General features: G+C 55.0%; 1 protein-coding gene across 1 annotated transcript; it reads right to left on the bottom strand.

Annotated features, from left to right (window-relative positions):
* Window positions 1-1,020: 1,020 nt before the first annotated feature.
* On the bottom strand, window positions 1,021-13,887 carry Ghrhr (growth hormone releasing hormone receptor). The gene is made up of 13 exons (XM_027939696.2): window positions 13,831-13,887; window positions 10,360-10,462; window positions 10,140-10,247; window positions 9,394-9,491; window positions 8,223-8,320; window positions 7,368-7,500; window positions 5,999-6,152; window positions 5,652-5,712; window positions 5,061-5,130; window positions 4,248-4,339; window positions 3,509-3,638; window positions 2,820-2,861; window positions 1,021-1,146 (listed from the first exon to the last, which is right to left on the bottom strand). The coding sequence occupies exons 1-13, from the start codon at window positions 13,885-13,887 to the stop codon at window positions 1,021-1,023; spliced, it is 1,272 nt and encodes a 423-aa protein (XP_027795497.2).
* Window positions 13,888-15,231: the final 1,344 nt, after the last annotated feature.

Here is a 15,231-nt window from a genome sequence, read left to right as displayed (position 1 = left end):
AGGAAAGGAGACTCAGCAATTTCCAGAAGAAGTTTTTAATGGGCACAAGGAGAAATGCTCACATTTGTTAGACATCAGGGAAATGCACATAGGACTAGCAATGTGGGGCCACCGTGCATCATTATGGGTTGCCAACACGAACGAGCTGCAAGTGCCACGTGTCGGGGGCTGCAGGTATTTCGTAACCTGGAGAGCTGCTGGCGGGAGCGCCAATTTGCAGACACACAATATGTCATGTCAACAAGAGGCGTGACTGGTGTCCTAGGTATCTACTCCTGGGTACGAGTCCCAGAGAAAGGCTTGCCCACACCAGTCCAGAGGGAACATCAGGTGCATGTCCACCCAGAGGGAGGGGGGTGGGTAACCTGTGACAACAGCCCCATGTGGCACCATGAGGCCAAACAGGACCAGACACACACATGGCAACATGGGTGGATTTCTCAAAAGCACAGTGCCAAGCGGGGAAACACGAAAGCAGGATGAAGCACATAACCAATAGTATTTATGTAAATTCTCAGAAGAAACACAAGAAACACTCCATGTTTTGCAAGAGACACAGAAACAAAGAATCTCATTGCACATGTTGGCTTCTTTGCCTGTGGGAGGAGGGGCGTGGGAGTGGGGTGGGAACAGAGAGAATCCATTTTTAAAATTAATAAAACATGAGGATCCCTGCAGAGACAAATGCTGATAAGGCAGCATGAACTCAGAAATGATAAATGCAACTCTGCACCGGAAATTCAAATAGGGGATGGAGACGCTCTCCCCTTTAGAGGCACATTGTTCACTGGAGCATGTATCTATTCAGGTATAAGTTTATGGGCTCCTTGGAGCCTTGGGCTGTGGCCCCAGACTTGAGGAAGAGGACCTACTGGGAAGAGACACAGATCAAGGAAGTTAGCAATGACATAAAAGGACCTAGAGAAAAGCCAAGAGGCAGGAAGGATGGTCTTGCTCCTCCAAAGGCTGGTGAGTAGCTGCCCCAGTTCAGGGATGGACTCCAGGCACGATGTGGCCCACCTAGCACATAGACGTCAGCACCTTCGCCCCTGAGCGGGAAGGCATCGCCCAGTTACCACAGGTCCTCCGGGCTGGTAGCAGTTCAGGGTCATGGCCATGCCACTTCCGTGAGATCTCAGTCCTCACCTCCAGGGATAAGGGAGAGGATGTTAGGAAGGTCCCATGGCCACTCCACTGCTTACCCCAATGAGACTGGGGGTGCAGGGAGAGGTCCTGTAGGAAAAGCACACACAGGGCAGCAGAAGCCACAGCTGACCACAGGTAATGCCCAGTACCGCCCCTGGATAATACTGCTTCCTCCTTCCTCTGAGTATTGCTGACCACTGCCTTTGCCTTTCTTTTGCCTTTCTTTGCCTTTTAGCACTGCCTGTGTCTGGGTCCAGTTAAAGACACCTATGGGTGCTTTCTTGAGTATCCCTGCCAAATTACTACTCTGTCCTCCCTGGGTGACTTTAATCACCCCTGCACTAGGCTCGATTCTGTGAGCTCAAATGTAGGAATCTGTCCTGAGGACATGACTGAAGGGAGAGAGGACTCAGAGCTCTGTGTGAGGCTGCAGTTGAGAGAAATGAAAGAAATGCAGTCAGGGGTGGGGCCCCAGTGGGGGTGGGTGCTGCCTGTATCTTCACATCTCCGAGGGACTGTTGGGGGCTGAGGGACTGGACCTGCCTGGCAGAGCCTAGCTGCGGCTGCGATAAAGATAAAAGGGGGTGCAGAGTTTTGCTCACAGAAGGATGTCACCCCACAGCTGCCTGAAGACAGAGAGCACTGCTGGTGGGTAGTAAGCTCCCCATCACCAGCGGCGTCCGGTCCCCAACGCTGCTTCCTGGGATAGATCCCTCCAGGACTACCTGTGGGAACTCCTTTCTCAGACCCCACTGGCCTCCGCAGAGGCTACCCCCAGGACGCCCTGAGCCCCCACCAATCGCCACACCCTCACGCTGCAGGCCTGGGTCTACATTCCAGACTCCAGGTAAGGCTCGGGGGACTCAGAGAGGCTGGACTGGGAGCCCAGGGAGCCAAGGAGAAAGAAGCATTAGCCTGCAGAGGTGCGGGTAGGCAGCGGCACAGGGCACCTGCAGCCTGCTCTCCACTAGAAGCAGGGCTGCGAAGCAAACCCATGGCCACCAAGGGGAGCCCGCGACCCCGACCACGCACCCAGCAGAGGGGACTGGAGTAGCTGCTCAGAGCTAAATTCTCCCATCTCTCCCTCGAGCAAAACTGTCCTAAGGGCAGGAACTCGCAGGGTCTTCTGGATGTCACTCACTCTCGCCTGCCATTTTTCCCGTGCCTCTATGTGCACAGCAGCCGGGCCATCGGGTCTGTCTATTCGTGTCTGCCTCCATCTCTGGTTGGTCCAGTTGTGTGTCTCCTCTAGGTGCTCTCTGTTTCCCACATTCTGCTCTGGATCTTCCTCTCTGTCTCTGTCTGAATCTGACTCTGTGTCCCTAGGTCTCCATATGTCTGCCTCTGACTCTCAACTCCTCTGTTCTCTCTGACCATCTCTCCCTGGAGCTGGCATACTCCCTCCCCCTCTCTCCCTTGACCCCTGAAGGACCTCCTCTCCCTCCTATTGAACAGGCAGTAGAATTTGGCCCCGCTCAGAGGAGGAATGGGTGAACGATATTTACAGAAAGCATTCAGGTTCCGCTTGATCAAGGAGCTCAGCACAGACTCCCACAAAGGATCATGGGAGTCAAGGATCACAGGAGTCAGCCTAAGCTGGGGTGGGTGGGGGAGCTTAGGTTCAGTGGCAGTGTGAGCCCAATAAGCAAGGAAGAGCCAGAAGAATCACATACCTCTTGGTTGAGGAAGCAGTAGAGGATGGCAACAATAAATCCCTGTGGGACCGGAGAGGAAGGACTCCATAAGAACAGTTTGGCCTGGCCTCAAGGCCTCCACAGTCTTGCTACTACCCTCTCCCCATCACCCCCAGGCTGCAGCTTGGGCCAGGTGTTTGCCAAAAGGGAATTTAGATGCATTCATCGCTTACTGTTTGCCAGACACACTGTTCTGTATCATTGCTGTAGCAAGCCTGCCCGGACGGTGCTATTAGCCCATTTCTCTGACCTGGATCGAACCCAGGGGTGCACTATCACTGAGCTACACTCCCAGCCCTTTATTTTTTGTTTTGAGAAAGGTTCTAAGTTGCCAAGGCTGTCCTCAAACTCAGGATCCTCCTGCTTCAGCCTCCCGAGTCACTGGGATAGAAGGTTTGCGACACCTTGACCAGCTTTTCTTGATTTTCTTTATTCATATTAATAGTTCCTTTATTGATATGAAAACATAATAAATGTTCAATAGCTGAGATGAATGTATGCATGGGTGGGTGGGCAGATGGACAGAACAGGGAGATGAAGGGATGGATGGAAGATGGACAGGGGGTAGTTGAATAGATGAAGAGTAGTGGCCCTCACCCTATCAGGAAGCTAGCCAAGGCCTCCTGCTCAAGTACTTGGAGGAAGAAAGTACCTGTGGAGACCCTCACCTGGAAGGACCCCAGTCCCAGCTCGAGGGGGAGGCGGATGCCCAGGCCAGCATCGTCGGGCAGGAAGTTAAAGATGATGTAGTGAATTCCGAACAGCGGGATGAGGAGAAGCGTCGACTTGGAGAGGCGCCTGCAGGGAAGACAAACACGAGGTTCCCAAGGCTGGGGTCAGAAACTGCGGCGTCGGCTCTCCCCACTCGCACTGCCACAGCGTCCCCACTCCACCCTGGGCACCAGCCACCTGGGACACCCATCCTTCCGCACTCATGCTGGGATTCCTTATTCTTGTACCCTCTGCTAAGGTCTCTTGTCCCATTTTATTCCAAAGTCCATGCATCTTTCAAAATCTAGTTCAAAGACCACTCCCTCCAGGCCGTCTTCCCTGACTCCCCTCTCCCTGCTGTCTAGAAAGATCCCCATCTCTAGGCCCCTGAAGAAATGGATCCTGCCTCTCTTCCGCCTAATGGGCATGGTAACTGGCTGTTGGGAGGCCCCCATCTTTCCCATGCTGTGGTCTCCCGGAGGGCAGGGACAAGATCTATTGTCTCTGAGGACACAGGAAAGAGGAGAGTGCTGGGATTGTGAGCACTTGCTGAAGGAGACAGAACCGCTTGGAATCTCCTCCGTGCCCTCCCTCGGGTCCCCCAACACACACACACACACACACACAGCCACAAAGGTGCATGAGCTTGTGTGTGCGCAGGCACGCACTCCCACCCCACCCCACCCCCTAAGGTACCAATATTGAGACTGGGTGTGGGGGCTCCCCTGAGCTGGCTCCAGTTTCCTCAGCAGGATGCGGATAATATTGAGAAAAAGCCCAAAATTCACCTGGAAACGAGGTGCAGGAAGAGAGAGGGCAAGAGTCAGGGGCATCACTGGGTGGCCTAAGGAGGAACCCTAGCCCCTTTGGGGACAGGAAACCCCAAATCCTTGAGACACGGAGATGTGCCAGTGAAGGATGTGCCCAGATCATGGTCTGGAACTTAGGGCTCCCACGTGAGGTCTTCAGAGGACATGAAAGGCTTACGTCCCCTCCCTCTCCAGACCTGGCAGCAAAGGTGGGAGGGGCAGGCCCTGCCACCTGCCTCCAGTCTCTTCTGAGACTTCTCTGCCTCAAAGCAGATGCCATCACTTTGCACAATTGCTAAGTTGGGGAAAATTCACTCGTTCCCTCAGCGCCATGCAAATAGAGCTCGCCGTCCTGTGTTACAAGTGGGAGCCCGGAGTGGTTGTTCCCCTGCACAGGCTTCACCTACACCCCACCCCTGCCTCTCGCCCCACAGTGCGTAATCAGCAGCCAGCAGCACCCCAGACTCCTGGAGACTCCAAGCTAGAAGCATGCGTGTTGTTGGAGTCCCTGTTCCAACGAATCTGATCCTGAGGCAGGGACCCCACGCCCAGAGAATCTGCACAGGGGGAGGTGGGACCCAGGGTTCCCGATTCCCCGCCTGGAGGTGTTTCCTGTTGCATTTTGCTGTGTACAGCCCCTTGGGGGACCCAAGGAGGCTGATTGAATAAAGCAAAAGGACCCTTGCTCCCAGGAACTGACCCCAACAGAAAGGATGATGGGCCCTTTGATGATCCACCAGTAGGGGGAGCTGTCGTCTAGGTCCCAGCACCTAGGGAGAGGGCAGGCCAGGGCTGATGGGGGCGCTCCCTTTCTGCAGGAACCTACGCACCCCGCTCCTCTCTCCTCTGGCTACTCCTGGGCTCCTCTCCTTGGTGTCTTTCACCCCACCTCCCTCCCACCTTATCTTCTTTTTCAGACACATAGGCCTTCTAAAGAGAAGCCCCAGTGGTTCTGGAACTTGGGGCTGGGCTCAGCCTTTCTCTTCACCTGAAGGAATGGACTTCTCTAACATTCATCCTGGTAGCCCATATACTTCCAGAGGACACACTGACAGTCCCACACCCCCAACACCCTCAGCCCCACACCCTGGCAATCTGGGCCCCTTCTGCCAGGGCTACTGCCCCTTCTGGGTTATCTGCAGACATTCTCCCCACCTCCCAGCCCCACCCACACTGGGAACTCCTCTTCCTTCTCTTCCTACTCTGGAGGAGAAAGGCTGCTTCCCTTGACAGTCCTCTCCACACCCCAGGTCCCCAGGTGTGGGTGTAATGAGAGGCTGCTCAGACTCACGCAATGTCCTCGAAGGCCAACTTGCAGCCCACCCAGGTGCCAGTGCAGAGCATGGGAAGCCCTGTGGGGTGCAGAGGAGACCCGAGTGAGGGGGGTCTGCATCCTTGGCTCTGAGATCCGCCCTCCCCTCCCACCACCACTGCTGGCCTCAACGGCTGGACCTGACAAGGGCCCGGGGTCCAGGGATCCAGTCCTGCTCGCCAACACCTGGTGGAGGACTGTGGCCCATCTCTTCCCCTCTCGGGACTGCAGTCACCCCCACCGGGGGGAAGGGCCTCTGTGTGAGTGCCCTGGGACTTCCCAGCCCTCCTCCTCCCCCAGGGTGCAGAATAGCCCCAGGTACTCACCCCAGCTAGCAAGGACCAGCCACCAGAAGGCTGTCCTTGAGCTGGGAGAGGCAGAGGCCAAGAGGCAGCTCAGGTAGACGGCTTCAGCCAGCAGCCAGCTGAAGTTGGTCATCGTGGCAAAGTGAGAGGTGGCCACAGAGACCTTGCACAGGACCTGGGGACAGGGGACCTGGGTGCTTTAGAGCTGAGACCTCATTGCAGCCAGCACCCAGATCTCCTCTACCTCCTTCTGGAAGGAGGGACCCAGCTCTGCCCAAGAGACCCTGAACCTCCAGACACCCCCAACCATAGCCTGGGCCATGAGACTGCTTGCGCTTCCCTAGAGGGCTTGTGGTGGGATCACGTGGTGGCTGAGAACACAGATTTGGGATCCAGAGAGGCTGGGTTCAAGTTTAAACCCCTGTCAGGGGCGGGGCGTGCGGTGAACTACAGCATCACTGCTGGGGCCCAAGGAGCCGTGGTTCAGGCCCAGCTCCCCCACTGTGCTGCTGGGCAGCCTTGCCAGTTTCCCCTCGTGGACAAAGATGGGATTGAAGTGATGCTTCAGTCTTCAAGGCGTGTTGAAGATGAAAGGAGATCATACATCTAAAGCACTTAGTGCAATACCCGGCACATAATAAGTGCTCACTATTTTCAATTATTCATTGTTCCATTAATTAATTCAGATTGTCTGTTGGTTTCTTCGTTCACTTATCTGTTCATTTCCATATACTTTTAGACCCTGCAGATGCTGAGCCCGAGCCCTGCACCCAGCTTCCCTCTGTAGCCTCTATAGCCTGTGGGAGTGTCCCGGTGACGGTGACCAGAGACTCAGCCCCAGGGCAGAGGGGTAGCCTCTCTCCCCGCTCCTCCACCGCCCTTTAGGACTTCTGGCCTCGTGGCCATGTCCCAGCTCTCCTATCTTTGAGAGCCTGTCCACACTTCTTCCTCCCCATCTCCCTGTCGCTGCTGCCCCAGCTCCAAAGCCACCTCCTCCCTGAAGCCCTCTCTCATTCTCTGCCAGCTCTCAGCTTTCTCTGCCTGGCAGTCCCCAGCTCTGTGTGTGCATTCTGTCCCCTCTGTGTGTGCTTCTGGAGGAAGGGACCCAGCTCTGCCCAGCCACAAACGGACAGAGGAGGTAGGGAAATGAGATGGAGAGAAAGGAAAGGCTGGGCAGAGCAAGAACTACGGCGGGTGGACCATGGAAAGGAGTGTGGACTCAGAGTGGGGTGGGAGGATGAGCCGGGGCGTGGATGGGCACGGTGGTCCCGGGAGGGCTTGGGGAGGGGGCCTGAGCTGGGGGCAGGAAGGGGAGGGGTCCTTTCCTGCTCTGCCATCAGCCACAGGGCAGGCACAGTGCTCTCTAGGCTGCCCCTGCCCCCGGCTTTACCGTGGAGAAGCTGCAGTAGTCGGTGTCATCACTGTGGAAGAGGGTGGCATCCTTCAGGAACACTGCTCCCGCCTTGAGGATAAAGGTGGCAAACAGCTGGGTGTGGATGTAATTCCGGGGACAGTGGAGCTTCCTGGAAGGACAGAGAGAGATGAGGAACGGGAGGTCAGGTGGGCGAGGGCACCTGTCTGGGCTTCCTACAACAGGGGCCTGGCTGGGCTGGGCTGGGGGGAGATGCACTGAATCCAAGCAAGTCAAGTGGAGCGGGTGACCTGGAGTTGTAGCCCTGCAGGTCAGGTGACCAACCATGGCCCTGGGCGCAGCAGAGGTGCAGGAACAGAGGAAATCACTGCCTTCAGAGAGCTCCAGTCGGGGTAGCAGGGGCAGAGATGGCAGCAAACTGCCTGTGGGCATGTCCTGGTGACCAGAGACTCAGCCCCAGAGCAGAGGGCAGCGCAGGCCCATGTGGGACTCAGACTTTGAACACCGGAGAGTCATTAAAACAGAAAAAAAGCCTCAGAGGGTTGGAACAAGAAATCAAGAAGGACTGAACACAGGAGGCAAAGAGAGTCCTCGGAAGCAGATGGAAGCAGGGCTTTGAACTTGGGGCAGATGTAAGCGCACCGAGAAGAAAGAAGGTGTTGCTATCATGAGTTCCACAGAAGCCAAGGCTGGAGGAGGGGGTTCTGGTGTGTGAAGACATGGTCCACGTGGTGGGGAAGGGGCAGGGAAGGTCAGAAACAGACATGATGCCTAGATCTGGGCACCTCCTGACTGCCAGGCAAAGAATCCGACTTGGTCCTCTGGGCAACAGGGAGCCATTGAAGGTTCTTGAAGGTGGTGAGGATGGCAAACCTGAGAGCAACCAGGATGGCAATGGCCAGGCAGAGGGCGATAACAGAGATGCTGTGGCCCGTGGTGTAGATGATCTTCACTGTAGAGAAGTAAGATTTCTGGGAAGGGGAGAGACAAAAGTCTCAGCCTTTGGTGAAGGGGAGGCTCGGTGATGAGTGATTCCACCCCAGCCCTCCCCATCTGGGGCAGAGGGCCCTGGGCACCGCAGGAAGCTCCTCGGTGCTTGGAGGCTTTGCCTGCAGCCTGCCCTCCCCTGCCCTACTGATGTTGGAGGTGAGGGTTGGAGGTGCTTAGCACCCATGGCTGCTTTAGGGGCACAGAGAGGCAGCAGCAGAGAGCCATCCGTGGGGCATGACAAAAGCCCATGAGGAAATTGGCAATTTATTGACAACCAGTGTGCTCACCAGCTTGGGAACACAATGTCCCCATACAAAGGGGACAGCCAGGGCAGCAAGGCATAGCCATGGGCAGGCAGGGACAAGCTCTTTCCGTGCCTGGGTGTTCAGATCAATCAGAGTCCCTCCCAGGCCGTGAGATGGAGGATGCAGGCAAGAGAAGGAGCAGAAGCCCCGTCACTGATCCCCCACTGAGCTCTCCTGTGCAACTCAGGCAGCCCCTGCCCCTCTCTGATGCAGTTCTTTCATTGGAAACATGGTCACACGCCTGCTTTAACTTTCCGAGCTGAGGGCGGGGAGAAACAGGGTCTGAGTGTGGACAAAGCGCCTTGCTCTATGCACAGTGTGGGATGTGTTGTCTGGAATTGGGGGTCTCTGCCATCACGTCCGGGCCGAGTCCCCTCCCACTCACCCACACCCTACAGACACTGTCCCACAGACGGAGGACCACGGAGGGGAGTCTCTGGCCCGGTGCTTCTAGGAGCTTCCGTTTCTCTGAAGGGCCAGGCAGAGAAGGGCTGGCCAAGAAGATGGGAGCCAGCCCATCTGCCTCCCCATGCCCCACTCCCTCCAAGCAAAGTGGCCCATGTGTCACCCTTGAGCAAATTAGCAAGCGACTTTCTTCTGCCCGACTCTTCACTGCCTGCTGCTGGGCGACTGCTGTAATTAATGTTCCAGCTGATGGCAATGAGAATGGCAGACGCCCAGTTGTGCAGTCTGTCACCCATACAGATGTCCATAACCACCCTTCCTCCAAGAGGCTAGGAGCCTCTTACCTCTTCATCCAGCAGCTCCAAGGGCACTGGGCAGGCCACGGGGTACGGTGGGAAGGGATCTGACCAGCCGGTGATGGTGCAGTCCCGATTCACAGCCCCTGGGAGGGAAGCAAGAGGCTCTGCTTACAGCACTCCCCCTCCCCCCAGGAGGGGTGGGAGGAGCTCTGGAGCATCTGATGCCCCTGGTAGCATTTGCACAGGCTGCGCTTGGGGACAGAGAGAGGGTGAGGTCCCTGAGAGGCCTGGGTTCTGGGTCCAGCCTGCCTGCTACACAGCCTGGGGTCTTCCCTCTGTGGTCCCTTGAGGGGCAGAGAGTGGTGAGTTAGGCCCTCAACATCTTAAGTGGAGTAGGAAAGAATCCTGGAGGGACTGTCCCCTCCAGAGAGGGAGTGAGGCAGAACAGCAGGTGCCATCCCCCCTCTGTCCTAGACAGCGGGTAGCATCTCCAGGGAGACAGACTTGCTATTCTCCCGCTAACGGCTGGAGAACATTTGCTTGATGCCAGGCCTCAAGTCCAGTACTTCCATACTCCACCCTCTGGTCCTCCCTCCCCCTGTGAGGTTAGTGTCTTGTTCTTGTTCAGCAAGTAGGGGACCAGGGTGGAGGGACTTGCCCAGGGTCATGCCAGAAGCAGGAAGGGTGGCATTGTGATCCAGGTCTGCCTGGACCCGAAGCCAGAGATGGGTCACCACCCCCTCAGATGAAATCACCTCACCTCCCTCCACCACCCCACCCAGGGTCCTCACCGGGCTCTGAGCTGAAGTGAGAGAAGAAAGCAGGGCAGGGGAGGGTGACCCACTCGCCAGAGCCTGCCACCGGCCAGCACAGCAGCCCGTCCCAGGTCCTAGGGCAGCCTAGACAGGGAGACGGGAGACACAGGGTAGACGGCTGGCCCGGCACGCTGAGCAGCCAGGCTGGAGGAGGTAAGGGACCTGGGGATAGCACCTCTCCCCCCAGGCCCCGTACTCAGGGAGGTGTTGGGCGTCCCCTCTGCTGCCTCTAGACAGGCCCTCTCGTCTTCTCTCAGTTGGGCGATGAAGCCACATTCTGGGTGCACGTGGCCCAGAACCTGCAGGAAAGAGTTAACAGGATGAGCTGAGCCACCTGTGCTCCTCTGAGTCCTGGCTCAAATGACCTGAAGATAGAAATGAAGCCTGATTCAGTTCTGGGCTCCATCCTAAACACGGGCCTGCATCACAGGACTTCCACGTGTATTGGATGGATGTTCAGACCTATGAAAGGAAGGGAAGGTGGGATGGAGGGACAGAGGTCTAGACAGATGCTTCTCCTTTCCGTCCCATGGAAGTAAGTTCTGAGGCACATTCAACAAAATGCTTCTGGAGATACAGCAGTGAGCAAGTCACTCCCTATAATAGCCTTTCTTCCCTCCCTGTGTTAACCCCTCTCCATCCCCTCCCCCATCCCCTCCCCTCCCCCTCCCCCCTCCCCCTTCCCCCTACCCCTCCCCCCTCTCCCCTCCCCACTCCCCCGTCCCCTTCAGCCTGCCCCCACTCTGCCCTCCTGCTCCTTTGAAGCAAGTCTGCATCAGCTACCTTGGGAGGCAGAACAGTAGCCCCCAGGGATATTCACATCCCAATCCCTAGAGCCCACGAGGGTGCGGTTTTACATTGCGAAAGGAATTTGCAGATGTGATTGGGTGGAGGATCTTGAGACAAGGAGATAAATTCTTGATCATTGGAGTGAGCCTGTGTGGTCACTAGAGTCCTTACAGGAGAGATGCAGGAGGTCAGAGTCAGCAGAGTTGTGATGGGGGTCAGATTGAGATGTAAAGAAGCTACCCTGGGGCTGGGGATATAGCTCAGCTGGTAGAGTGCTTGCCTTGCGTGCATAAGGCCCTGGGTTCATCACCCAGCACCAAAAAATAAAAATAAAAAAAGAAACTACACGGCTGCACACTGCTGGCTCTGAAGATGAAGGAAGGGGCCACAAGCCAAGGAAAAGGCAAGGGAAGGGACTCTCCCCTGCAGTTTCCAGAAATGCAGATCCACCAAATACCTCCATCTTAGTCCACTGAAAACCATGTTTGACTTTGAGCTTTGTCTCAGGCTCTGCTTTCAGGAATACTGTGGCAGGGATACATAAGTAAATGCATAGAAATAGAAGGTCAGAGATTGTACAGATGGGGCCGGGGATATAACTTAGTTGGTAGAGTGCTTGCCTTGAATGTACGAGGCCCTGGGTTCTTATCCCCAGCAACACACACACACACACACACACACACACACACACACACACAAAATAGAGAGTGTATAGATGAACAAATCAGCACATGGACAGGTACATAGCTAAAGTGAAGAAGCAGATGAATGTAATGCATGGATGGATGGATGGGTGGATAATGGCTGTGCTGAATGATGAAGACAGACAAACAGATAAAGAGACAGATGGTTGGATGCATGGTGGATGAATGAGGTGCTATATCAGGGTGGGTGTGTGGGTGAGTTTATGGACGGAAAGATAATTGCCTTCCCATGTGGCTTAGACACATGAAGGATTTCAGTTTTAGGAGCCTCCCCGAATCTAGATGATTCCCAGAATCTGGTGCTGCCCAGTGACCATAGGGAATGCTCTCAGGAATCTGGAAAACAAGTTGTTTTTCTGGAAATCTAGCAGTATTTCTGAATTTGAGCCTCATCAACCAATAGGAGACCAAGCAGGATGGAGCCATGCATGTGCAGAAATCTGTGGTGGCTCTGAGACTCCCTAGCTCTCTAGGGAGCTGGGAGTCAAAGGCAGGAATTCCTAACACTCTCCATCCCCAGACTGGAGGGAAATGAAAACTGAACTACCAACAGGTCAGAGCCCCAAATACATAAGAGTGATTTTCTTACACAGGCATCCTGTCACCTTGCAGTGCTTTGAAAGTGTCAATCTCTGTCCTTCCTACTCCACTGTCTGCAACCCCTGTCCCTTCCTAGGACATCTTCTTATGGTCTGTGTAGGAACCAGAGCCCAAGGTGAACAGCCTTCCACCCAAAGCCCCATACTTCCTAAGAGAAGGAACAAATTCAGGGAAGCCCAAGGGAGGACCAGCTGCCAGGTGGAGATTTCAGGGAGGGATGAAGAGATGGGGCTGAAAAGATGGTCTATTCTGAGATTTACCCAAATGCTCCTGCTGAATCACCCCACTTACACCATACTGATCCCTACCCACTTAAAGGGACAATCCGTCACCCTGGACACCTGGCCTCCCCATCAATGACTGCTATTCACCTTGGGGCCCTGGGGACTGGAGCCCACTCTGGGAGACAATGATTTAGTTCTAGTCCTGATACTGATGCACATTCCAGCTGCTGAATGACCCCCTACTGGTCTAAGGTACCTTCCTAAAAAGAAACCTTTCATAGTTGGGCACACGCAGTTGGGAGGAAGGGGATGTCCCCCACCCCAGGAGGAGCCAGTAGTAGAAGGGACCCATGTTGCAACCCCATGCTCAGCCCTCGACAAATCACATCCCACTCAGTGCAAAGCCCTGATTAACAGATGGAATTTTCTTTTACAAAAGAGATAAGGGGGCCTCAGGAAGAGGAGCAGGGTCTTTCTCCAGGTCACACAGCTAATTTCATGGTTCCAGGATTTATGAAAAAGCCTGGTCTGCCTAAGACCAGATGCCCTAGGGAGGTGCTAGGGAAAGTGACAGCCCCCTGACAAGGTAAGGGAGGAGAAGCCCTCAGTCATGTGAGGCCCCACTCAGGACTACATGACTCTCCTCCTAGTCCTTGCTGTCACTCTCAGTGACTCGGAAGAGCAGCTGGGAACTTGTAGCACTTCGGGGCTGGCTCTCTGTCCTGTTATCCCGTGCTCCAGTCTCCGAGGCCATGGAGCAATGGTTGGTTGCCAGAAGCTTCTCCAGTTTGGGCATCATGACAGGAAGAGTCCTCTAAATATCAGGACAGGAACGGCTGGTGGGCATTAACTGCCCAGGCCCCACTAGGTCCCTGGCCATACCCTCTGCAAAGGAGGCCACCAAAGTGGAATATGGCTGAAGAAGTCATGGGGGTGGGGAAGGTCTGGGACCATCACAGGGACCATCCACATCAATGTGTGGAAGCAGCCGGCCCGCCTGGCTTAGAGAAAGAGCAGATTTGGGGTGATGAAGGGGAGGGCCTGATCTTGTAGCCCCAGTTCCAGGGCGGCCAGTCTCTGTGACCCCAAGAAGGCCCAGCCAGACCCTAAGAGAAGCAACAGGGAGGTGAGCTAGGCTTGACCCTAGGAAGGACTGTTAGTAGCCAGAGCAGAATGCCCGGGAAGGGACAGGGGGGAGGGAGCCAGCAAATCAGAAGTTCTCCAAGCCACAGGGAAGAACTCCTGCCTTGCAGAAGGACAAAGGGATCTCCAGCTGGGCCCCCAAATGCCCCATGGCTCCCAGATCTGGAACCCATGAAAGAGGCAGGAGGGTCTGGGTTGGCTACTCACGACTCCTAATGGGCTCAGCAGGCAGAGGATGCAGGCACCCCACATCCAGCTGTCCATGGTTGGAGCTCAGCAGGGGCTCTCTCCGGCCAGCCTTCTTGAACTGTCCTGCTTCCCTCCCCAACTGTTCCCTGCTACTGCCACCAGACTGTCTGCTTTCCTTTCCCAGGTGACTGTTTGCATAGGCAGGAGCCAGCCACAGGGACACATCCCCTGAATATTCACCAAGATTGCAGCACACTCTTCCCCACTCAGCCCTAGTCCTGGGGGAGACTCCATGTCCTCTGCAGGGAGGGGCGCAGCTCCAGCCCCACCTCTTCCTCTCTGCCTCTAACTTTGAGTCTGACCTGACAGCAAGGGCCCAGAGAGGTGACAACCACAGGATGATTCTTGCTCCAGTTGGTCAGTGTGCTTACCATGTTCTTCTCTGAGCCCAGTAATAGGGTGGCCTAAACTGGAGACCCCTCCCCACTGCCTACCTCAAAAGGAAAGAACCTCAGAAACTAGGAAGGAGTCCTGGGCTGGCCCTCAGGGAGCCCCCAAGTTAGCCAATGCTCCCAGCCTCATCCACAAGGCTGAAGGGTGAGCTCAGAGCTTGGGGGACCCCCCAAAGAGCAGATCCAGTAGTGGTGGGGTAGTGGCAGTGGGGACTGGAGAATTGGGATGAGCTTTAAGAAGGAAGAATAATCATGAAGGGCCAACCTAGGTTGTCCAAAGGATGTATTGTCTTGGCAGGACCCAGCTTTGTCACCTGGCTCAGATGCTGGCCTAAATGAGGAGGAGACATCTGCACATGTCAAGGCTCCTGACATCACATGGGGCTTATTAAAGTCTCTCCCCCAATCCTCAAGGCAAGAGGGGAAAGTGTGACTGATCAGGAGGCTCGAAAAGAGATTCATGGAACTAGGCCATCTTGAATCAGGCAAGACAGGTGTCTTGAGAAAGCAGACTTACATGTTCCCACCCAAATTATTTTGGACATTTATCACCAGGTCATTTTTATCATCGTTTTAGATTTTAAAAAATGCAATGGATTTAAAATCTTAATGGACCAGACTAAAGACACTGTTCTCAATTAACCTGGATCATGCATGGTATTTTGGAGACCCTGAATGTTCCAGGAGCCAATGGGTCCTGGTGGTCATGGGCAGCTCTCCATTCACAGAGGGTGCTGGGCTGGACGCTGGAAATACCAGACATGTTTACAGCAGATGCATGTCATGAATGTGGAAGGTTCCTCACCACACTAAATCCCAGCTGGATTGTTTGACATCAACAGAGCTTAATTTTTCCACTTTTATACATTGTCAACAAAATGTAGAAAAATATTTTGAAAAGAAAATGTGAAACCATTCCAAGCCCCAGAGCCCCCTGCCCTTCCTTGCACACATGTTTTCCTGAGCT

This window comes from Marmota flaviventris, chromosome 1, assembly GCF_047511675.1.
Source record: "Marmota flaviventris isolate mMarFla1 chromosome 1, mMarFla1.hap1, whole genome shotgun sequence".
Classification (NCBI taxonomy): Eukaryota; Metazoa; Chordata; class Mammalia; order Rodentia; family Sciuridae; genus Marmota; species Marmota flaviventris.
Note: the sequence above shows the minus strand (reverse complement) of the source record. Positions and strands in the feature narration are given on the sequence as shown.

Coding starts and splice junctions, on each gene's coding strand:
- Ghrhr (XM_027939696.2), bottom strand. CDS start 13,887: ATGGACAGCTGGATGTGGGGTGCCTGCATCCTCTGCCTGCTGAGCCCA. Junction 10,248..10,359: donor GACGCCCAACACCTCCCTGA/GTACGGGGCCTG, acceptor CTCCCTGTCTAG/GCTGCCCTAGGACCTGGGAC. Junction 7,501..8,222: donor GCCATCCTGGTTGCTCTCAG/GTTTGCCATCCT, acceptor CTGTCCTTCCAG/GAAGCTCCACTGTCCCCGGA.